The 23,994-nt window shown below is 45.8% G+C and overlaps 1 protein-coding gene across 3 annotated transcripts; it reads left to right on the forward strand.

Annotated features, from left to right (window-relative positions):
• Positions 1–16: 16 nt before the first annotated feature.
• On the forward strand, positions 17–22,606 carry ATG4B (autophagy related 4B cysteine peptidase). 3 transcript variants are annotated; one of them, XM_069791734.1, is made up of 15 exons: positions 126–161; positions 992–1,076; positions 6,484–6,582; positions 7,114–7,185; positions 9,313–9,411; positions 10,287–10,388; positions 11,139–11,211; positions 12,293–12,372; positions 15,576–15,772; positions 16,823–16,901; positions 17,646–17,791; positions 18,448–18,504; positions 18,798–18,891; positions 19,401–19,436; positions 20,766–22,606. In XM_069791734.1, exons 5-15 carry the CDS (start codon positions 9,351–9,353, stop codon positions 20,837–20,839), a joined length of 999 nt encoding a protein of 332 aa, XP_069647835.1. In that variant the 5' UTR covers positions 126–161; positions 992–1,076; positions 6,484–6,582; positions 7,114–7,185; positions 9,313–9,350; the 3' UTR covers positions 20,840–22,606. The 3 variants fall into 3 exon arrangements, with proteins under 3 accessions (XP_069647833.1, XP_069647834.1, XP_069647835.1); XM_069791732.1 differs by lacking the exon at positions 992–1,076 and having other exon boundaries at positions 17–161; XM_069791733.1 differs by lacking the exons at positions 992–1,076; positions 19,401–19,436 and having other exon boundaries at positions 18–161.
• Positions 22,607–23,994: the final 1,388 nt, after the last annotated feature.

The raw sequence follows: 23,994 nt of genomic DNA on the forward strand, positions 1-23,994 counted from the left end.
CTGCCGGCAGCCAACCGCCGCGGAGCCCGGCGGCGAGCTGCGCTCCCATTGGGCGGGCGCCGCGCTCGCGCCAGCAGCCGCGCAGCGCTGCGCCGGGGCGTATGTGTCGGTGGGGACGGCAACGGCCGCAGCCCTCGGCGGGGCCGCCGCCATGGACGCAGGTGGGTGGCGGGGGCGGCCTCTTTCCCGCGCCGCGACCGAGGGGAGGGCGGCTGCTTTCCCCTTCAGGTAGCCCGCGGCCCGGCCCGGCGGCCCTTTGCGGTCTGCGGCTTCCCGGGGTAGCCCAGGCCCGGGCGGCGCGGCCCGGAGCGGCGCGGCCTCCCCCGGTGCTCTGAGGCGCGGTCCCTGCCCGGGCGGCGGCGGGAGAAGCCACCGCCCCCCGGCCCGATCACCGCCCCGGGGCACGGCCCTGGAAACGGCGTCCCCAGCCCTGTGGGGCCCTAAGGGGCCCCGCCGCCTCCCCTAAGGGGAACGGTGGAGGCTCGGGGCGGCCCGGCGGTGACCCCGGTACCGGCGGTGCAGGCCAGAGCCGAGAGGGAGCCAGCTCAGCGTGGGGCGGGGGGGGGGGGAATCCTTCCTACCCTTCCCAGCCCGTCTTTCGCCGTTGTCCCTAAAAAGCCTGGAGCTCTTCCGCGTTGTTTGGCGATGTGGCCTGGACGGCGCCGCCCGGGAAGCGAACCGGAGGGCCCGGGCGGTGGCGGGGCAGGTGTCCCGGTGCTGTGCTCGGCTCCCGAAGCGGTGGTGGGGCGGGTGTCCTTGTGCTGTGCTCCACTCCCCAGGCGCTGTGGCCGCCTTCTGCTGCGTCAAGGGGTAAAGGCGACTTGGCCGCTCGTCGTGACTGGTCGTCACCTTTACCGAGAGTGCCGGCAAGGCTGTTTGCAATAGAGATTTTGTTTTCATACAGGGGGAGATAAAAGGAAGCATGTTGGCATTTGGCTTGGGACTTCCTTCTAGCCTTCGCATAGTAACAGCTTTCATCCACCCTCTGCAGAGATAAGTGTTGTTCCATAATAACGAACGTTTTCCTGTGCCACGTGGGCTCCTCCTCTGCGTTGGGCGAGCATGTGTATGCGGAGGTAATCTGTAGTTCTCATTCCTCCAGACTGCTGTTTTGACTTGTTTTTGTCCTTGGTGCAGGCGATTCTGTTGTCAGTATAGGCCGTTTGATAGCGTCCCAACTTTCTGCCTGGTGCGTCCTTGCACATCATTGCATCCAGTCTCTCGCTCCTGGGAACAAAACACATTCCAGCAAGTGAACTAACACAACATGAGCTGGGAGATATGTTTGCTTTCCCTTTGCATAAGCATTGCAGGGCTTCTCGAGGGAAGGAAAACTTTGCTGGGATAGACAGTAGGGCTGGATCCCCTTTATACAAAGGGGGGGGGGGGGTGTCTCATTGCCTTGGAGCTATGAGAGCTCAAGCCCCTTTGCATCCAGCCCTGTTCCTGAGACAGTTGGAGACCTGACAGGCAGACTTTGAGCTGCTTGCTCTGGGCCTCCAAGAAGATGCTACGCTCCAGTTAACTGACTTTCCTCCCTGGCTGTCTCTAAATTCCTTGTTGTTGCTTAGATAATCGGGATTTGTCTTGTTTGAAAGAGCTTAGTTTCTGCAAAGGCCAGAAATAAGGGTTCAGGCTGTTCTTTGATTATCTGTTTTCTATGCGTTTTTCAACAATAAGCTTTACTAACACAATAAATTTACCTGTTCTTGACTCTCTTTTGTAACATCCTACATCCAGTAGCTTTCTTCCTCTCTGCTCTGTCTCAGGTGATGTAGCTTTATCAGCTGAGGGAGATGATTGTCTGCCCCATTTCTGATTCTTTTGTGGTGGTGGTAACTGGAGGCTGAAGTACTCGGGGAAAATGTCTCTAAGCTGTTGCAGGTGCTGCCTGAGGAGCATTACAGTGTCGGAGAGAGGGGCCTCTCCAGAGACTGGGGGAAGACCGAAAAGCAGTTTGGGAAGGGAGGTATTGCAAAGCCTGGTTTTCCTTCCGTGTGATGCTCTAAATCCCTGCTTCAGTATTTTGTATAAAAAGTTTTTCGACAAAACACCTAAGCTGTATAGGCAAACTGTAACCAAGATGATTGATGCTGCAGTGAACATCAGCTGTTTTGCTGTGCGGACCACAGGGAAAATCACTTGCCATATTTCTATTTGAGTCATCAAAGTTTTGACTTGTTATTTGTTTTCACAAGTTGATAGCAAAATGAATAGCTTTGCTTTTGGTAAAGCAGATAAAGTTAGTGGCTCTCAAGGACTTGATATTTGCCATGTTTCTATTTGAGTCATCAAAGTTTTGACTTGTTATTTGTTTTTGAAAGTTGATAGAAAAACGAATAGCTTTGCTTTTGGTAAAGCAGATAAAGTTAGTGGCTCTCAAGGACTTGATATTTGCCTTAAGCCCATATCTTGCCTTCAGCACATCTGCAAACTGACATCACCAGTCAGGGTCTGCTTCCCGGTGCCCGGCTGTGCTTCTGTGTTTGTTTATGTGGGAGCTTATTACAAGTTGGGATAATATTTTTATCTCAGCTTTTTCACTGTACAGCTTAAGAATATAAGAATGGAGGCAAGATTTCACCCTCTACCCTAATTCTATGTATTGAGACAGTTTTTCTTGGTCTATGTCAAGATGATGCTGTATAGCTGTTCAATAACCTTGCACGTACTCATGTTTAGTAAACTGATACTGAAAGTCTCTGATACTGCAGGCATGTGCTGGGTATGTCAAGGGTTGGTTCCCTGCACTTCATACAAGGCAGGCTTTTGTAATGTGGCCTGCTGTCTTGTAACTGAGTAGATCTAACCACATGCAAAAAAGTGGAAGACAACTCAAATGTTCAGGTTTAATGCCGCTATTTAATGCGGTTTTAGTCTGAATGCCTTTACCTAGGTTGTTTAATGTAGGTGCTTTCTGTAGTGGCACGTACAAAGCTTTGCCTTTTCTGTCGAGGCTTTCTCGGTAGGGTGTGGGGTGAGAAGGTGTTCTGGGACACTGCAGCAGACCCTGTGGAAGGTGTGCCCATGGGGCAGAGATCTAGCCAACCTCGTGTCATTCACAGCATGCCCAAGGCTCCTGGAAAGCGAGGCTGCCTCTCTCAGGGTGTGCTTTGCAGGGCTGAAACTCTTGGCTTTTTAACTATAAATCTACTGTGCACAGAGAGAAGTTGAACTGTTGTATTTGATGCGCACTCGGATTTTCTGCAGAGGCTGCTGCTCTAATGTCTTGGATGCTCAGAGGTCGGTATTTAAAACAGATTGAGGGCTTCTTGAAGGTGAAGTTTTGGAGTGCTGCCTGAGAAATCTGCTGATCTCACCCGACTTTTGCAGCTCTGAAAAGAGCATCTTTGAATAGGATTTCTGCTTGGTGAATTTCCAGTTTTATTTATTTTCAGACCCTTTGCCTCTAACTGTAAGGGAGAGAAAGGCTCCAGTGCAAGCTGTGACACTCTTTGTACCCCTGCCTGAATTGTTTGGGTCCCACTGGCTCATATTTGGCTCATATTTAGCTCATCTGGGCAATAGCACAGTGGATGTAGTTTTGAAAAAGTGCCAGAGTGTATGAAGGTAGGTGTTTGTAAAGGAAACACTTAGTGGCTTCAAGCCTTGTGGGGAGTTTACTGCTCCCATTACAACATCGTTGATACTAACTGGGAGCACTCACTTGAATTTTCCTCCCTGTGAAGGTGAAACCTCAACTCCTGCATTTAACAGTTGTGCCTTTTCAGATGGTGGCAAGTATATTCTTCCAAAAAAACAACATGGGCACTAATGTCTGACTGCATCTTTCGGATGTGCCGCTGGAGCTGCAGGACCTTTGCACAGAGCCCAGATGCTGGGCATTCAGCTGAAGGACTGCAAGTCTGAAACTCTCCTCCCGAATGTGCAGTGTCATGGCACTTGTAGTTTGCATGCGCTGTGCTCCCTGAATATGCAGCTGGTCCAGCGGGCAGCCTGGGAATCCCTCCTGCCTGCTGACCCCTTCCTCTCCTAGCTTTGATTGAAGGGGAGAGACTCCAGCAGCCCCTTTCCAGCAAATCCTTGCCGTGAGGCTGCCAGTTGTAAATCCTCTGCTTGCTAAGGACCTGGTGCCCTGCAAAATGTGGAGCCACACAGGGTGTGACATTTGAGAAGGCGAGGAAGTGTTGCTAGGAAGAAGAGGGTTGGTGGGTAGCTTGATAGTTTCTATGTAGCATCCTTGTTTCAGTCATTTTATTTAAGCTATTTGAGGCTCTTTTGACAGAGCCCTGGATTCGCAGCAAGCTTGAGAACTGACAAAATATTTCTTGCAGCTTTAAAACCTGAGAACTTCAGTTTTTATGTTAAGATTGTATTGGGTAACACACTGAATTTTAAAAAATCCTAACAACTGGCCTTCCTTTGAGCTGTTAGAATAAATTTGTAATGTCTCATCCCAAAGGGGAACTTCTGAAAGTTAAGGGAGAAAGTAGAAAGTGATGCACTCTTGAAAACATCTGCAGAAGTCACGTCGCTTCCTTCCCTGGAAAGAAATCTCCAACATTGAGCAAGAAGCGGGGCAAAGCAAGCCAAGCTATTAAGTGAAGATAGGTACAGAAAACATGGACTGCTGGGGATTCATAAAATTTGGCTAGTGTTTGGTAAAGAAATTCTTAATTTCCCTGCTAAAGTTTGTTAGAGGAACAGACTGCATTAATTTGCTGGAACTTTTCTGTGCAAGCAGAATTGCTTTGCTTAGGTGGCTGTTGAGAAGTCACATCACTGGATAGGAATGGGAACATGTGGGCCGTGCTATCCTAAATGTGCCTGAAACAGTCTGTAGACTAATTCACCCAAGGAACATGCTTTAAATCTGTTGGGCTGTGGTTAGGGCCAGAGTCTAATTCAGAATTTGATTTTGGAGCCTATTTTCATCGATATTGCCAGGGTTCCTACTTAAAGAGTAGCTGGTCTTAGTGATGGTGTCTTGCTGCTGCTACTTAAGTATTTTCTTTGACATTTGGAATTGGAATTTCAGGTCAGAGAGCCCAGGGGCGGAAGGCTGATGAAGTACCTACAGGAGGCCAAAATGTCTTGTGTAGCTTGTTTGCCCAAGCACAACATGGAGTATCCTAGATGTCTGGAAGGAGAGGGACCAGAACTTTGTGGTGACTTTCTGGAGCTATTGTTGATGCAAATCTGCTAAGTTGTTATTTACTGGTGCACCAGATAATGCTTTGGAAGGCTAAGTGGGGAATGACTGGGAGGAAAGCTCATCCACGAACATCTATTCGTGAGAAGGGTGAGGTCTGCTACGTAGGCAGCACGAGAAAAAAGCAGCAGGTGACTCTCCTGGGAAGCAAAAAGCAAGGCGTGCGCTATGGAGAGTGGTGGCTTTCACAGCAAACGGGGCTGAGAGGAGCTTGTGGTCGTTTAGTCCGTTGCCCTGTTTTAAACTCATGTCACATTACTGCACATTTTATTGCATTTGCTGTGAGAGATATTTTCAATAGCCACTTTTACAGTTACAGAACAGTCTGGCTTAGTTCTGCTTTAAATTTTATAGGTGGTTTGTTAAAGAATTCACACCTACAAAATTAGATGGTTCATTTCCAGGGTTCCCAAACCACTTTAAAGTGCCTTATTTCCAAATACAGGCCTAGCGGAGCATGGTTCATCCAACTCTCCTTTTTTTTTTTTTTTTTTTCCCCTCCCCGTTCCCTGTGCCTTTTGCACAAAAGTTTAAACTACCCTGATCCAAGGGCAGCCTGTGCTGCTGAGTTGTTCTGTAGTGGTTGTGTAAGAGGATGGATACTTAGGCACTGATGGATGCCGTGCTGTGAAGGGAGCCAGTAAAATAGACATAAGGTTTGTCTATTGCCTGTGAACAAGTACATCTCTGCACAGATCTGTGTTCCTCAGATTTTAGTGTGATATTTGTAAAGGCAGTGCTGCTCCTCAAGCTGCAGGCTGTTTTCAGTGCATGTGATGACTACTGCTGGATTCATTGCCTTTTGAGGAGGGCCTGACTTGCAGAGCAAAGTTTAATTCCCATCTTAATGCAATCTGTGCTTTTTGTGTTCCACCACCAAAAATTATATTCTCTGGAAGAAGGATTTTAATCACTTTGCTCACTTGAAAAGAGGACCTCGGTATCATTGCTGATGACGTGCACGATGATGCCTGTTCTGGGAAAGAGAGAACAGCTGCCAGCTAAAGCCCTAGACGTTTTCTTGACCGTTTTCTGCACTGGACAGAACATAGAGCTCACCTAACCTGGAAATCCCTCTTCTTTTCTGCTTGTGGAACAGCCAGGAGTGAGCCAGGGCTGTGTCAGCTCTCTCTGGAAAGCAGAGTTGGTGGCCGTAAGGGGAGCTGTACCTTTTCTTGTCAGCTAGAGCCAGGTGCTCTGGGTGTGTAAGTTACTGGGCCACAGCAGCTCTGATTCTGTAGTTTTGTATGATTTTTTAAAACACGAGGAAAAGCTATAGAAGATATATAATTTCTTCTTTTTCTTTCTAGCTACTCTTACCTATGACACTCTCAGGTTTGAATATGAAGACTTCCCTGAGACCAAAGAACCTGTTTGGATCCTTGGCCGGAAATACAGTGTTTTTACAGGTATTTTGCATGCACGATGCAATACTCCAGAGGACTTTGTTAGTGTTGCACTTTGCTTTCTGAGCAGCAAGGTGACTGCAAACCCTATAAACACACTGCAGAGTCTGTCTGTCTGCTGGCAAAGCATCCAGACCATAACTGCCATATTTCTGTCTGGCCATCTCCGCAGGCTCTGGAATATTTTTGTGCAGAAAGTTACCATATAGTAGTTATTGGGACTTGTGTCATGAGGCCAGGATGGTTGAGGCCAGGGGATACCTCAGGGGAAAGGCACAAAGATGGTTTACTGCTTCATAATTTGCCTATGGCCATAGTGTCTTTGGGTTGATTGAACCTATTTGGGGGGAAAAAGAAGGTTTCTTCTGCACAGTGGCACTGTCCTGTTCCTCATCCCGATTTTGTCTCTCTGGGCATGCATACTGTGTGAGGAGCAGAATGCTGTTGTCATTAGGGAAGGTGAGTGGGAGATGGATTTAGCTGTGTTTGGTGCTACCCTCATGTGCATGCCTTTCGATTCTGAAAATTTTTCAGAGAAAGAAGAGATCCTGTTGGATGTGACCTCTCGGCTTTGGTTCACCTACAGAAAGAACTTCCCTGCTATTGGTATGTACTGTGGATGAGTCTAAGTACATCCTGGAAATGATGATAATCCGGTTATCTCTACCTAATAAAACAGTCCCCACAAGCATAACATTAATGCACTTCCGTTTATAAGAATCTGAAATGCACTTCATTTAATTGATAGGATAGACTTTTTGTTTATCTGATAATGAGAATTCCTTATCCCCTTGGGTATGACAGATTACAGTGTTTTTAAAAAGGACACAAGAATGAGTTTGGGAAGCCTACCTAGAAACATCCTTTCTTTGAGCAGCATGGGTAGATTTTTGTACTTCATGTTCACTAGATCCTACATAAGTCTAACGTGAAATATTATTTAATGATGTTCTTGGGCTTGAATTGGATTAAAACGATGAAAGCTAGAGATGTGATACAGAAATTACTGCCTTTGTGCATCTGCTCTAAACCATATGTGGGTTTGTTTGTGTGGGGGGTTTTTAAATGCCTGAAGTGGCTGTTACACACGGGAGCTGTAGTAATATGGGGAACATTTCACAGTGAACTCAGAGGAGGATGTCTTCATTCCTTATGGTATTCTGCATGGTCTCTTCTGCGGTTTGGTTTTGTGTGCTAGGTGGAAGGTGTATCAGAAGAGATCCGAGAACAGGTAAATGGGACTCCAAGCCCCATCTGTGTCCCCAATGTCAACATCATCCCCAGCAGTCAATGGGGAAAATGGCTTAGATTTGGAAAACAGACTTCTTGGTAGCTGGTCCTTCTGGCTTGTTTTGTTCTTTTCCTACTGCGAAACCCTTTGCCTAACAAGCTATGAGACATCTTGGATGCAGTTTAATCCCTTTAAATTCCTGTTTGTGAGCCATAGTTAAACATGCGTTTGAAATTGAAGGGTTAGCATGTGTTTAACTATGGCTCACAAACACAATTGGGGTTTCTATGTGAGTTATTAAAGGGCGGGGGGGGCAAAAAGAAATCCCATTTTCTGAGTCATTTCCCATTTACAGTATAGATACAATTTGCATGTCGTACAGTAAACCTTTTCCTTCTTCAGTCTTTCTTCTCCCAGTTCTCCCTTATATTGTTGGCCACTTCCCTCTTTATGCTTGCCCACTTAAATATTGTAAGCTCTTCAGAGGGTAAGGGGAATGTCTTATGCTAATTTTATAACACATTATCAGTTTTGGCTGTTGTATATGTTAAAAATTGCTGGCAAAATTGCAGAAGATAGCTGCTGACCATCCAGAAGTTGATTAAATAGTTCTCTTGGGTTATTTTTCTCCCTGTGCTTTTTGTGCAGAGTAATTGCGTAGGATTGAAAGAAGAAAGCAGTATTACAAATAAACTACTTCTACCAGCTGTGCTAAGGCACAGCTGACCGCGTGCTTGTAAGACAGCTCACTTGCTGTGGTCACACTAAACATTTTATCTATGAAGCTTGTAATAATAGCCAGAGCTTCAGTGGAGAAGCAGCAGTTTCCTTTTGAAGTTCTGTCAGGGAAATGCTTCCACCGTTGAGGCCTTTGTCTCAGACTTTTCAGCATGAGCTAATATCCAGCTTATTCTCCAATACTATGTAGGATGTGGGTTTTTTTGTTGCTGGGGTGGCTTTTTTTGGCTGGTGGGGTTTTTTTGGTTGGTTTTTTTTGGCTTAACTATGATGTTCACTTTGGAATCTCATCCAGTCGTAGCTGCTTACAATGTGGGAATTCCTTGGGACTGATTTGTTTTGCATGACGAGTTGCCTTCTCAAGATGAGGATTACAAGAAGTCACCTGTAACAAGCACCTCTGTGTAGAAATGTGTCTCTGAAGCAGGCTGGGAGTCTGCAGCTAGGCTCAAGGGCTGTTGTGCTCCTGAGAAATTCAGCTCTCTTTCTAGTTGAGTTGTTTGGACTTCCCTTTGAAGTTTTTTCCCCTTTCAGTTAGTGTTAGAGGGTTTTGTTTGTTTTTAAGGGATGCCATTAAGTTACTCACTGATAACTACATTTTTGTTTCTTAGTCCTGGGTATGTGAGCTAAGGTAGTCCTTATTCCCTGCCTGATTTCTTGGGTGAACCTGCTACCTGTGCAGACTTAAGAGTGCTTTCATTTCTTCTCCCTCTTGGCACTGTTTTAGTATTCATTACATATTTATATTCTGTCCTCATTTACAGGAGGAACCGGTCCCACATCTGATACTGGCTGGGGCTGTATGTTGCGGTGTGGCCAGATGATCTTTGCTCAGGCCTTGGTCTGCAGGCATTTGGGAAGAGGTAAACCAGTGCACAGCCTGTACTGACTTCCAGGGCCATGTGCTCCCACAAGTGTAGTACTTGTGCCCTTGTTATCTGCTGTCCTTACAGCTGATAATTGCTGAGGGCTCTATAAGTTTTTCTTCAGTGTCCACAATTTCAGGGCTGTTGAGAGAACAATCTACTGGAAACCCTCCAGCAGGTTTTTCCCCACTGTCTACAACCCCACATAGAAAGATATAGTTGTCCAAGCCTTAAAACAAAGCAGAGCCCTGGAACATGGTAGTTAAATCCACTGAAGCCAAACACGTACTACATTTTTCTTGAAGGGTTTTTTATGTAGCTGAAGTTTAAAACAACTTAGTAGGTTGATTCTTACTTATAGTTCAGATTTGTCACAAAGCCCTCACTTACTGCATGTAGTCTCCTCTCCCTGAATACTTCTGTTCTTGTGCTTGACCTGTGCTTGGTTTGTAAGCAGCTATATTGGAGTGGTTTTTTGACAGTTGTTGATGGCCTTTGAATTTGTGGAGGATGATTTTTATAGCGAGGTCACCTGTTTTTTCCCCAGAATATGTAGTTCATGCCTGTCAATGAGAAATTGTAATCCTATTTCCCATCTGTGGGATAGAGGTACAATTTGTGTTTTCTGATTTTTTTTGTTTGTTTATTTGCTTTTCTGTGGGTGATATTCTTTTATCCCAACTGTGAGAAAGCTTACTTTTCTTTTAAAATTAATCCTTTACTGTTGGGAATGCCTCGGATGCCTAATGATAAGATAGTGACATGAAAATTGGGTCAGTTGATTGATGCACAGGGAAAAGAATTGTAGCTTGCAGCCTCTAGTTGCTAATAAACACCATGTTTTGTTTCATATATCCCCTTGTCCATCTTAGACTGGAGGTGGATAAAAGGGAAGAGGCAGATGGATAATTACTTCAACGTTCTTAATGCCTTCATTGACAAAAAAGACAGCTACTACTCCATTCACCAGATAGGTAAGAGTCTGGGTGCTGAAGAGTGTGGAGTTACTCAGTCTGGGTTTCCCACGAGCGTAGAACATCACTCTGTGTTTGTTTTACCAGCTTAGCCAAAAAAAACCCCAACTATGCCGCTTGTTTTCTGACATGGTGTAAAACTACCACTCTTTATTATGGATTATGATGGATTTTTGTTCTTGACTCCATTAAGGCTGTCAGGTTTGCCTAATGCTTTAGGTTATATTCAGCATCACTTTCCATACGCTTGCTAAGGTGAGAGGACTGCATGGGGTTGCTGTTCTCACTAGGACCTTGTAATATGAGAAGATTGCTGAGCGAAGAAATTCTCAGAAGTAGCAAATGGGCTAAGGAAGGATCTCACTTTAATATAAACTTCCCTGACAAATAGAAGCAGCCTGTTCCAGTTTTTCCTATGGGATGTTAAGGCACCTATAGCTTCAGTGAACAGAACTGCAGATTACAGGGGTGGTCTGGTAATCAAACTAAGTAAAATTTCTTCTGAGGTAACATTGCCTTTTGAACTTCTGCATTATTGCATTTTGGGGAAAGGATTTGCTTTACGGTCCTTCAGGATATGCTTCTCACTCCCATCTACACTAAGATACCCTATGAAAGGGTAGATTCTGCTGACTCAAAAATGTTTCCAAGTGAGATGTCTTCCCTATTAAATACAAACTCTGATTAGGAAAGGACACAGTGTAGGTGAAATTGTTTGATAAATTATTTTGTTTTTTTCATGTGATGCAGCCCAGATGGGAGTTGGAGAGGGAAAATCCATAGGTCAGTGGTATGGACCAAACACAGTCGCACAAGTGCTCAAGTAAGTGCTGTGTTTTTCCTTTATATCTTTTGAACCACGCAGTGGGGTCATTTGGTTTGTAGTACCTCCTAGCTTACAGGTTTCTGCCCATTGACTGAAGTGCAACTGTATGTTTTAAAGCTGTTAGCAGGCCACCTGCTTGACCTTATCGACCTGTTTGGGCAGGAACTTGAAAGGAGCCCTTCTGTCATTCAGATGCTGGCAGGATGTGAGAGAAAACAGATTTCAAGTTGAGGACAGTCCCCCCCAAAATCTCTCTCCATGTCCCACAAGTAATGTGCTTGCCACTAGAACTGAGCATAATACTCTGCAGCAGACCAGAAGCAAGTGTCAGAGTAGATGATTGTTGCTGTTGTTTGGATCTCTGCTAGCCTCTGAGTTGCCTCTGCTGACCTGAAAAGAGTCATCATTACAAAAAAGCTGCCAGCAAGCCATCAAGTCACTAATGCATTAGCAGAGGAAACCATTAATATTTGCTGCCTGGGTTCCATGGTGACAGGCAGAGGATCAGAGCAGTGCTGGAGCATGGACTGCCTTTAACTGGGACAGAATGTATTTGGAGAAATGTTGTCCCTCCTGTCACCATTCTTCCATCACTTTGATTAGATGAGCAGGTAGCTCCTTGGAGTAGGCTAGGATTGCCTAAAAGCAGCTTTCCCAGGTCAGACTATAGGCTGAATTAGCCCAGGATCTGGTATAGGTGATCACGAGATATGTACAGAAAGTAAATGTGACTTTTTTCAGTTGTTGTTGTTATTTATTTTTTATGCTGTCTTACTTTCTGGTAACCAGCAGTTATGGGATTTGAGTTGGAGATTATATCAGGGCTCTTGTACATAGTAGCTGCTGAGCGACAAATTCCCAGATGTGGTCCCACTTGCAATCTTGTTTATTCTTCTGGCCATAATTACTAGTGGCAATGAAGTCTACAACTCTGATACGTGTATAAAAGCGTACTTTACAACATAATTGATGAAAGCCAGTCTCTCCTAATCCACTTTTTCCTCTCTGATACACCACCATCTTTCTCTTTTAGTTGTAACTAATCCTTGCTTACTTTTTTTTTTAAATTTTCCTGTAGAAAACTTGCAACTTTTGATACATGGAGTTCACTGGCAGTACATATAGCCATGGACAACACAGTAGTGATGGAGGAAATCCGTAAGTATCACATGAAGGTAGAATGTGGTATATCCTCTGGTACCAAGAAGCCAGAAAAAATTGGAGAGCATATAGTAGTACAACACAACAAGCATGAAGTAAATGTTCTGTCTTAAAGCTGTGGCCAAGCATGCTAAAACCAGATGAGAATTGCTGTTCTAGGACAAGGAAGCCCCTTTTTTGATGTTTGCTTCATCTGATAAAGCCTCTGACTTGGCCCTGTGGCCTCTGGATCTGGAGAGAAGGTCTGCTGACCTTCAGACAATAGGTGGGAGCTGCTTGGAGAAGGCAGTGTCAAACTTGTTTATGGCCACAGGGAGCAAGCAGTAAATGGCTGCTTCCTCTCTGATATAATGGGGTAGGAATGTTTCTGCTGTTAGGCAGAGTAAGAAAAATAGAACAGATAGCTGAAGAGGAAAATTAACAAAATTGGCAGGGGAGGGGGGAAGTAGAAGGGAATCCATCTCTGGAGTGGATCTCTCGTCATCTTTTAAGGAGTGCTCACTGGTGGTTTCTTTTTTTTTTTTTTTGGCGCATCCTGACAATAGGATGGTGCTGGAGGCTGAGCAGCTGTGCAGTGTGTTCATCCCTAGCATGCTTTCTCGGGCTGCAGGGCCGCAGTAACCAAAGCTGAATGCCTGCCTTGCTGGTTGCTGCAGTCCTGCATGGTCCTGGCTGCCCAAGCCTTCCCCTCGCTTGCTTTAGGCTAACTCATGAGGCAGTGCGCTTACGCAGCACAAAACCATGCAGCGTTTTCTGCCAGGTTAGTGTTCTGAAACGGCACATAGAACAGTCCAGTGAGCGCTGGAGCTGGTGCAAGATTACAGGTGAGATCGTGGCAGGCATCAGTTAGGCTGGCTTCGGCTGCCACAGAGCCAAAATCAGTTAACAGGCAATTTGTCCCTAGAGTGCAGGACGGTCACTGTACAAAGTCACATCTTTTATCAGGTAGCCTCAGTTGAGAGGCAAAGAAACATGGGATCTGATTGAGAAGTGCCTGTCTAACCTTGGGTACTTGTAGTCCTATGAAGGTATGTGCTGATGCCCTTTGGCTTAAACAAGGGCCAGTGTGAAAGCAGAAATTGGATTATCTTTCATCTTTAGCCTGAAATCATTACTTCTAGAACTGAAGCATGCTGGTTGTGAGGCTTGGGTATGCTGCAGGCTCTTGTCTGTGTGGCACTGACTGTTCAGCGTTGATACCACTTCAAGTAACATGTCCATACAGCTCGTAATGTGCAGGGGGTGTTTGTTTATTTTCCTCAAACATGAATCATAATGTACCTGTTCAGCACCTGAAAGTCACTGTATGAGTGGGTCTGATGTGTTACATGTCTGTAGGTATGTGTTAAATATTTTGTGCCCCAAACATCTGTTGATAGTGAAGCATTCAGAAGTTAATGCTGTTTCATGCTTCTGTTAAATTTGGTAACTAATACTGTTCAGCCTAAGGTTCATAGGAAATGGCTTTTGCTACAGCAATGAAGAAACATCCATCTTTATCCCTTCTGAGTCAGTCTGTTGTATCGGAAAGGGGCTCTTAGCTGGGCATTGGAGGATCCTGTTCATCAGAAAGGTGACAAGACAGTAAAGCCAGTACCTGACAGCAGCAGCAGCTGCAGCAGGAGAGAAGTTGTGTCAAATCTGTTGGAATATGTTTGCAGGAAATGGTTTGGATCCAGCTGGGAAGCTTTAGGCAGATTCTGCTGTGCTGTGGCACCACAGCACTGCAAAGCCTGCCAAAGAAGCAAGGTGAACTTATTCTGTGCCGAGCTCCCTACTGCTTAAACTTGGGTTAAATATGTTCATATCACAGTGCAGGATTGCCAGTTGCTTTGCCTGATGAGGAAACCTGCAGTGACACCCTATTCAGCAACAGCCCTGACTTGGCAGCTTATTTCAGATCATCAGAACAGGCAGGCTACTGCAACAAAACCCCCCATGATTTTACTGTTTGAACAGGATAATTCACTGTGAATAATGACTTTCAGTTTTCTCAGGACCTCCAGTAACTATGTCTGTGGATGAGAGGAGGGACAGTATAGGGAGCAACTGCAACCTCTTCAGTGCAGGTTGTCTCTCATATTGAGGCTTTAGATCAAAGTCCTATTTCTTCTGACCTTGGGTGTAATGTTCTCCTTTTTCAGCTGGGTTTGAAGCTCTTAGTAGTGAGCAAACACCCTGCTGAAATGGCTGGTGATGAAGGTGTTTGTTTACATGGTGTCCTACCTGCTAGAGTGTCCTGGCATTCAGCTTAGGCCAGGAATAAATTAAATGAGCCTCTGGCATTTTGTCTAATTGCCTTGGCTTCATGATTAAAGTGCTGTGCGTTTCTTTGGGGTTTGAGTTTTTACTTCACATGCCCAGCAAGTAATGAAATTGGCCAGTGAGACAGGTAGGCTTGGAGATGTTTCAGTACCAGAATTTACATAATCTGGTTGCATGACAGCCTGGCTGTGTGTTTGTCAAGCCTGTAGAATGAGGATGCATAGTGCTTATGTCATGCTTATGCCCCGAGGAGTTTTACTGCCCCATATCTTACAGGCAAAGCTCCTACTGAAATTGCAGAGTTTAATGATCATCCTGCTTTAGGTCTCTAAAGTAGCTTCTGAATGATCCCTGATTAAAATTTATGAAGGCTTTAGTGAACTTTAGGAAAATTACAACTACTCTAGACGGACACTATGATTGTATCTCGTTACACCGCCAATTACACATGAATATTTCCTGTGTTAAGCTATAACGCTTTCCTCATTCAATTCAACTGTCTTCATATCTGCCATGAACTACTCTGGAGTTCAACACACCAGATTTTTCTCTGCCTACACGCTCTCTGAATTCAGGACTCTTGCCTGACCTCCTAATCAACTCGTTCAACCTTGTTGGCACAGGTTGTTGCTTAGCTGCTCACCTGCTGGAAGAATTTGCATTTTAACGTCCCACCAGATGGTGGCTGTGAGTACAGCATGCTTTGGCATAATCTTGATGTAAGCTTAGATGAAATGCTGAGCCCTACCAGAAGCCCTGCAGGGAGTACACACATCACACGATCCCAGCACTGGACCTCTTTAAGCTTTTCTTTTTATTAAGTGCTGTAGGCTTTTAGTGAATAGCAGTTGTTGATCAGAGCTTGAATAGAATTACTCAAGGTCTAGAAATGGAGGTTATTTCTGATGCCTTCTGCTCATGTTCCCTTTCTGTAGGGCGGTTGTGCCAGTCCAACTTCCCGTGTGCTGGAGCTGCAGCATGCCCTGCTGTGGAGTCAGATGTGCTCTATAACGGGTACCCAGAGGAAGCAGGGGTTAGAGATAGGCTCTCACTGTGGAAACCATTGGTGCTGCTGATACCTCTCCGCCTTGGGCTCACAGAGATCAATGAAGCCTATATTGAAACACTAAAGGTAGGGAATCTGGAGCTGAATTCCTGGTGTTCTGATGCTTAAGGACCCTGTTGTGAATTAAGTCATTTCTAGAATTTGGTTCTGGGGCAAAAATACTTGGAAGTGATTGTCCTATTTGCAAAAGAAAAATGTGTTTAGAGACAATCCTTGCGGAGGTCAGGATATGGGTTCTTGCAGGCTATAGTCAGGAAAATGGGGGGGGGAGTTGGGGCTTTTTTGGTTGGTGGGGGTTTTGGGGGGTTTTTTGGTGTGGGTTGGGTTTGTGGGTTTTTTTGAGGATCTTACCTCACAACTTAATCTTGGTCCCTATTTGTGTTTAGAGGTACTGGCCTGCTGAAGCATTTGTTCAGCACAACTGTACTGTGCTTGGAGGCAACCTAAGCATTAATGAATGTAGTGTTGTAAATTCCTTGTGGCTCTAATGCTGGAGCTTGTACTGCAGACTGAGGCTAGAAGCTGGCAGACGGTTGCAGGTTGGAGTATTGGCAGGCTGCAGAATTTAGGGTGTGCAGAGTGCACACATAAGACGGTGCACGTTGTCTTGGCTGTCCTAATGCTAGCAAGCTCTGAGCTGGACAGGTAAGAGAGCTCCAAATTCACGCAAGGTTACTTGCTGTTAACTCAGTAGATGGTGGCTGGATACTGCAGCTGGATAAGGAACTTAAACTGTTTCCTGAATGATTGTTCCCTCCTGAGAGCACTGTTGCAACCTGATGCTCCAGGGGATCTTGTCACTGACTGCAGCAAAGCCAGGACTTGCCTGGACTGGGTCCTGGAATAGTGCTGCTGCTTCCATTTGGTCTGCCTGTGTGTTCCTGTCAGCAGTTAAAAGTGGTTTTGAGCTGCTTCCGTGTTCCTTGAACGCCCTGCGTTGCAGCTTTCAGCCTTCCTCATGGAGCTTCTCTCCAGAAATGGCTGTTTCTGCTGCTAGAGTTGCTGGTTTTCAGTGTCCCCGTCTTACTTTCCCACTGCGTTTTTGGATGCGTGCCTTTGTTGCCACCTGCTGTCTCACTGTCTGTCAGCTGTGTGTTTTCTGTATTGCTTTTCCAGCACTGCTTCATGATGCCTCAGTCCCTGGGAGTGATCGGAGGGAAACCAAACAGTGCTCACTACTTCATTGGCTATGTAGGTGAGTGCCCAGAGTACTGAAAGACTTTCCAAGCATCTCCTCCCAGCTAAAAAATGCTTGTGGAGCAGTACAGCTCTCCTGCTTGGTCTGTGGTGCATGCTGCAGGGTTCTTCTGCGGGAAGCATGGAAGGCTGCTGCAGACTGAACCTCTTTGTGAGAACCTGAGTGATGTAGCTTTGAACAGTGGCCATAGTACGGGCGATAAACTTCCACTGCATAATTCTAAATCCTGTCTGTAAAGAGGTATGGATAGAGACTTCTTCCTGCATTCAGAGCTGACCTCCCTTTAGGGGCTTGGCTGGATTTAACTGTCCTGTAGTTGTCCCCTTCCTGAAACCCTACAAACTATTGTCCTTTTACTCTCCTCCTTCCCTCTGATTTCTCTCTCTGCCTGAGACCTCAAGCTGGTTGTGCTTTGGATTTCTGGGGCCTACTTGAGCTTATACAGGACCCTGGAAGGCATGTGCAGGAACAGTATCCAAATAGTGCCTGTGCCTTGATCCCAGGGTGTTGCTGTGGAGTGGCCACCGTGGTTTTGCTGGCAGCTGGCTCTTTGCCTGGCTGAGAAGCATTTGGGAAAGTGGCTGAAAGCAAGTTGTCCCTAGAACGTGGGTTCCTCTGTGGGGTTACGAGAGCTCGCTCTGTCATTGCTCTTCCTCCTCTTTCTATCTCACCATTTGCTTCTCAGAAGACCAGCTTCTGGCATGGTTCTTCCTGTTGATGTCTCCTTGCCTGTCTGTCTAGGTGAGGAACTCATTTACCTGGATCCCCACACTACGCAGCCTGCAGTGGAGCCCAGTGACAGCGGCTGTCTCCCCGATGAAAGCTTCCACTGCCAGCACCCTCCCTGCAGAATGAGCATTGCTGAGCTTGACCCCTCCATTGCGGTGGTGCGTTCCTCCTGCTTGTTTCTGATCGCCCAAAGGAGCAGTGTTGTGGTCCCTCTGTTTCACAGCTGTCCCTTTTGCCCAGGGAACTGGCAAAGGCAGTGGTGATGAGTTGGGTACTACTTTACAGGCATGCTGTGCTCTGGGCAAGTGCTGCTGTGGGTTTCAGTAACGTTGGTAAAGCAGCTCCTTGTGCAGGAAGCAGTTTGGTACAGGGAAGTTCCCCTTGCATGGCAATTAAATGCCATTCCTCATGGGGCAGTGTCCTTCTCTCAGGTTTAGTCCGGGCTTTTGATTCCTGCCTTTTGATGAGCAGATCTGAATCCATTCCTGAATCCATATTATGATTCAGTGTGGATTGTCTTCTGTTGTATCTGAGATGCCTGCCCTTTGTTTCCATGTGGGTTTTTTTCTGCCCAGTGTTCCTTCTGCAATTGAGCAGACCATTACATTGATGATTCCAGTGCTTGGGTAGTCTGGTCACACCAAGCGTACGGAGAGTGTTCAGTTTAACAGAGCAGTGTAAGCCACAGTTTAAAAGCAAGGCAGTTAGGTGTTCTAGCTGCTTGCAGGCCTGGTCATGTTGCTTGGTGTTAATACAAGGCCTTGAGACTGAAATGATCAATCTACAATATATAAAGATAAATTCTTTTTTTCAGGGCTTTTTCTGCAACACAGAGGAGGATTTTAACAATTGGTGCCAGCAAATCAAAAAGGTTTGTGTTTATATCACCAGGAAAGGAATACAGCATATTGTCTTGTTTCCAAACCACTGCACAGACACCATGTTCTCTGCAGCATGATCCCATTTTAAAGCATATGAAAATAGTTTACTAAACTATCAAAAAGAGCATAGCTCTGAAATTCTGTTGATTGATGCGAGTCAAAGATTTGAGAAATGTTTTTTCAGCTGCAATGAAGTCCCAACAGATCATTATTACCCCTTAAAGACCCAGAGCACCGCGAGTACAGAGTTGTTGATTCTCATGGCTTTACTCTTGCTCCACAGCTGTCCCTGGTAAGAGGAGTGCTGCCAATGTTCGAACTGGTTGAACGCCAGCCATCACATTTCTCCAACCCCGATGTCCTGAATCTCACACCAGGTGAGGCCACACAGGGAGGAAGAGCTAAGGGTGAGCTGGTCCCTTTGGTTTTCTGGAAATTGTGTGGAACTGCATGGTGATTTCTAGTATGTTCCTGTTCTGCCTGGAGTTTGATCTGGAGCTCTTAGGTCAATTGGTCTAGTTCTTTGGCTTTCAACTAGTGGTTTGCAGATCCCACAGTGCCTCAGGATTATTTTTAGAATGAGTCTGTGAATGGTGATGTTGACTGAGAGCAAGAAAAAACAAGTTCATAGGCCATTACAGCAATGTGAATCTATGATTTGTAAAGGGATGCTTGGAGGAATCAAAAAGGTCCATTGAAAAGGCTGAAAACTGAGTTTCTAGGTAATGAAAATTGTCACAGACAGGGCTGGTCAAACTTAGTTCCAGTGTAAGGCACTCCTTCCCTGTGCATGTACCACTACCAATGCAAAAAGGAACAAGCGCTGGGCAGTATCTTGGCTGTCAGGCTCTGCTTATCATGTCAATAATGTGCACAAACATTGCAGGAGATAAAGAGCCACTGACAGCTTCTGCCAAGAGGAGTGAGTATGTGTGGACAAGCTTACCCTGTCAGCAGGCATTGGACCGTGTCCTGTCACTTGCATCCTGCACCCTGTGCTGCCTTGCTCTCTCTCTCATGCTCCCTTAGCATGAACTTGCAAAGCCTTTCTTACCTCACTGTCCTTTTCTGTAAGAATGCTTGATTCCTTTAAACTGTCAGTTGATCCTTGCCTGTATTAAATTGTCCCTATTTGCTGCCTTTCTTACTCTTAAAAATGTTTTTATAATAGGCTACTTGCCCTTCTCCCTCTTCCCTAGCTTGTAGAGCCTCTCCTGTCTGCTGTGTCCATTCTGTTTCTCTTACAGTCCCACCCCTCACTAGAAGGAGTAATTGTACTTTCATGACTGTCCAGCCGCTTGTCCCTGTTTTCCCCAGCCGGTTGGGTTCTGTGCTGTCTTACTTAAGTGAAGGGGACTGCTCCTCTGAGGAGCACCTCTGGAAGTTGTGCTGTCAGCACTCACAGGCACTGCGGTTTGATCAAAACCAGTGACACTAGGCATTTGCACCCTCTACTGTGGGATTAAAGCTTGTCACAAAATGTTCGAGGGGGGGGCTGCAGCTTTGCACTTCTCTGTCCCCAGTCATCAGTTATTGCAGTTTAGCTTATGGCTGGCTGTTCTGCCAAGTCCAGTGAGTGCTTTCTTGAAGCCGGAGTTAATGGAGGTTTCTCCTTTACTTCCCCAGTTTGCCCATACATTCTCACCTGAATTTCCCCTAAGGTAAAGTTGCTTCCCCTTTAGGTATGTGCTCCCTCCTCACCATAGGGTTGGAAGGATGCACAGGAGGGATCAATTACATTACGTTTCCTCACAAAACGGACTGTACTAATTGCTTTTGGGAGAGTGCATGTTGTGTAATTACATTACCCAGCAGCTGGATCAAAGGCAACTATAGCAGAAAGTCTCTAATACATGGGGGGGACACACGACACCTAAATGGATATTAGTCCAGACCTGGGCAAGTTCTCCTATTTTGAGCCTCTTGAGGCAGAACGGTCTTCTGCTAATACAGAGCTGCTGCACAGGAAGGTTGTACAAAACGGTCACAGCACAGAGTTGCACTGCACCAGGGCTGTGTTTGGGATCTGTGAAATGCGGCACATCTTCTGTGCACCACGTAATTCTCTTCAGTGCATTTTCCGCTACATGTTCTCATCCCTCCTCAGAGCCTTTGTTCAGGTATGCTACTGAGTCTCTTGGAACTTGCAGTCACTTGACACTCAAACTCTGCTGCCCTCCAGCTGCTGGTCTCACTGATGATGAGCAGTCAATGCATCCCACGAAGGTAGTGTTTTCTTTTTCTCTTGCAGACTCCTCTGATGCTGACAGACTGGAAAGGTTCTTTGACTCAGAAGATGAAGACTTTGAAATCCTATCCCTTTGAAAACAAATAGGAAACTGACTCTGCAAATTTGTGTTATGTGTGGGGAGAAGGGGGGGAGGGAAGCTCCTTCGAGAGCCTGGGGCTACCGGTTTTCATAGGCGCTTGCTGCCATCCCCGCCTCTTGTCCATCCTGGCATTCTGTGCAGCCTCTGAGCGGAGCGTGCATTGTCTGCGTTGGGATGAAGAACCAAGTGGGTGTTATAGCCTTACTGGCTGGAGTCGGAATTTCTCAGCAGAAGACAGTTGCTGGAAGTGGATGCAGTGGTGCTTAGGAGTTCAAAGCCTATCTGTTACATCAGCAGGTCAGTTGGCCTTCTGGGGGAGGCATAGAAATCGTTAGAGCGCTAAATCCTTACATGGGGACTCCCGTCTGGAGCTTAAATAGAGCCACCCATCATTTAGCAGGTGAAATGTACAGTTAATGCCCTTAGCAGCTTCTCTTCTCACTGGCCAACTTTGACTGCAGCTCACAATGCAAATGAACAGCAGACATGTCCCAACAAGACAGCTGTGAAGCCCCTGGAGTGCAGGTGGCCAGGCTTCCTACAGTACAAGTCCTGTTCCTGCTTTGCAGTACACAGCACTTCCTCACAGGTGTGGTACCCCTTGCCTGCTCTTATCAAAGGAAGTTGAGGGAACTTAGAAGCAACTGGTAGTTCAATAAGCAAAAGGCTGTCTGGGAAAGTGTGGAGCAGACCCATGCTGCTGGGAAGGAACATCTCAATCTATCTCAGTTTAAATTACAGCAGAAAGAATGGAAAGAGAATAGAAAATGTACGTGTTCTTGCTCAGTGAGTCAATAAAGCATTGTGCTTCTATGATGGATTAATCTCTACAGCAAGTATCTTCAGGAAAGCTGCTTCAAGCAGAGAACTGGTTTCCATAGCCCTGGGAAAAAAAAATTCCACAGCTGAGAGAGGTGAAAACAGGACAACTGAGATCTGCCAGTCTTGTGCCTGCGCCCCAGTGTGCTGGCATGGTGTCTAGGGAATTAATCCTGTTGGTACCAAAAATATGAGCTGTAAAATTCCTCAAGGTGTCCTCAGTGGGTTGTTCAGCAGTTCCTCCAACTACTCCTGTTAGACATTCCCCTTCCAAATCGGAAGAGGTGCCTGAAGGTTGAGTAGGCTTCCTAGCTGTGTTGGTACCTCTCCATTTGTCTTCTGCCAGCTCCCCCTCCCTGCAGAGTATGCACAAAGGTACTGTAGGAGCTAACCCAGAGAAACCCATGTCAAGTAATTATCCCAAAGAGGGCAGTAAAGACAGAATGCCTTGAGAAGGTCCAATTATACTGGAAATTTTAGCTACTTTAAGATGATAGCTCTGCCTGGGGTCCTTCTCTGCACAGAATTCAGAGAGAGGTAAACTGTTGAGGAGAGCTGCCATAATGCAAACTGCAAAGTTGCTGAAGTAGTTTCCTTAATGCATGCTGCAGATTGCAAACCTGTTTACAAGGCTTGGGTTTGTACATTTAGGATTGGAACCTGTCAGCTGATGCTTTTGTGCCCAAGGGTCGTGACAGCTGGCTAGAAATGACCCGTTTCCCCTGCGACTGACCTACTGATGCTCTAACTGTCCCTATGCTATCCAAAAGCAGAGGTTTGAACTGGGAACCACAATGCTTCTGTCACTAAATTATTATTTGCTGCTTTCTGCCTGCTTCTCCTCTTCTCTCTTGTAGTTAGGGGAAGAGGCAGCAGAGGAAGTGGGGCTGTGCTCCATTCATCTGCTTTCAATTTGTATCTGAATAAACAGATCTAAAATCTTTGCCTGTCCTAATGTTCTTGCATGTGAATTGAAGGTGGTGGTGGGTGGTATCTGGTAACCCTGCAGCACGGTTGGGAATGCTGTCAAAATGATTGTAGTTTTTACTCTGTTTGGGCAATGAAGGCAGATGGGAGCAAAAGTCAGACTGTGCAATGGTGACTTTATCTTCCTTTTGGTGTATCCAAAAGGATATAGAAGAGCTGCTGGCTGCTTGGGACTGCCAAGTTAATGTTCCTACCCCGGAGGGTGAGCACCTGCAGACATGCTGGTAGAAAATGAAAAAACACTTCCATAGCAATTCTGCTACTTGAATTTTAAGCAGAACAGCATCTCTCTGCATCTAAAATGGTGTAAGCCCTTCAGAGATAGGACATACTTTTTTGGTGAGTGTCTGCCATGTGTGCTTTTGAGGTAGAGGGCAAAGAGCCAAGCAGACGCTCAAAAGTTTTTGCATTGGTAGGTGGAAAGTGAAACTTGTTTCCTTTAAGATTGTATGCCCACTGTTTAACTGACAGCTTTTCATAGCATCAGTTTCCAGCTAGCCTTTCAAGCACCAGCTCTGCAGTAGCAAATGTTACAGAAGTAAGCATAGTCAGTTCAATAACCATTTTTCCTATTTTGCCGTGCAACAGCAGGACACAGCACTTGAATCGGAAGGCTGTACCCTCTGTTGTCACTGGCAGGTCCTTTTTTGTTGAGAGCTAGTCACTCGGGATGCACCTCCCTCTTGATTTGTACACAAGAAGAGTTACTACTTGTTTTGTATTCATGCTTTTATGGCTAAGGACAGCTTAGCCAGACAAGATTTTACCCGAGCGTTAATGCAACCCCAATAACAGAGGTGAGCTCAGCTTTCTTAGATCTTTAACAGGTACTTCTGGCTTTTTAGTCAGGAGCCTAAAGCTAATATGAATTAAATGATTTCTCTGTGTGTTGTCTTCTTCCAGTGTTGCTGGAAGGGCCTGATTTAGTGTTACAGGGGCTCACCTCCTTCATGAGGAGTGTTTCTGCTACCAACTGCTAGGTAGCTGTAGAGTGAAGGCAGCAGCTTTTTTCCATTTTGGCTGATGCTTGCATTAGCAATTTTGCTTTAAATATTTACCTTCCTCTCCCTGTTAGTGAATCAGTTCAATCTGCCTCTCTCTCTAAGACTGAGAGCAGGATTTAGTCTCTGTATCGGCCAGCTTGGAGATCAGTCCAGTACACACTGCTAGAAGACAAATTAACTATCCAGCAGACAGAGACATTAACTCTCCTGGTAATCGCTGTATCTCAGTGCACCTTGCAAATGGTTCAGTTTAACATTCCAGTTTATTGTTGTTTGCTGGTCATTAATGATGACTTAGATCAATGCATAGCTGATCTGGTTTGGCAGCCTGTGCCAGGCT

Source organism: Haliaeetus albicilla, chromosome 9, assembly GCF_947461875.1.
Source record: "Haliaeetus albicilla chromosome 9, bHalAlb1.1, whole genome shotgun sequence".
Lineage (NCBI taxonomy): Eukaryota > Metazoa > Chordata > Aves > Accipitriformes > Accipitridae > Haliaeetus > Haliaeetus albicilla.

Coding starts and splice junctions, on each gene's coding strand:
- ATG4B (XM_069791732.1), top strand. Junction 7,186..9,312: donor AAAGAACTTCCCTGCTATTG/GTATGTACTGTG, acceptor CCTCATTTACAG/GAGGAACCGGTCCCACATCT. Junction 16,902..17,645: donor CTACTTCATTGGCTATGTAG/GTGAGTGCCCAG, acceptor CTGTCTGTCTAG/GTGAGGAACTCATTTACCTG.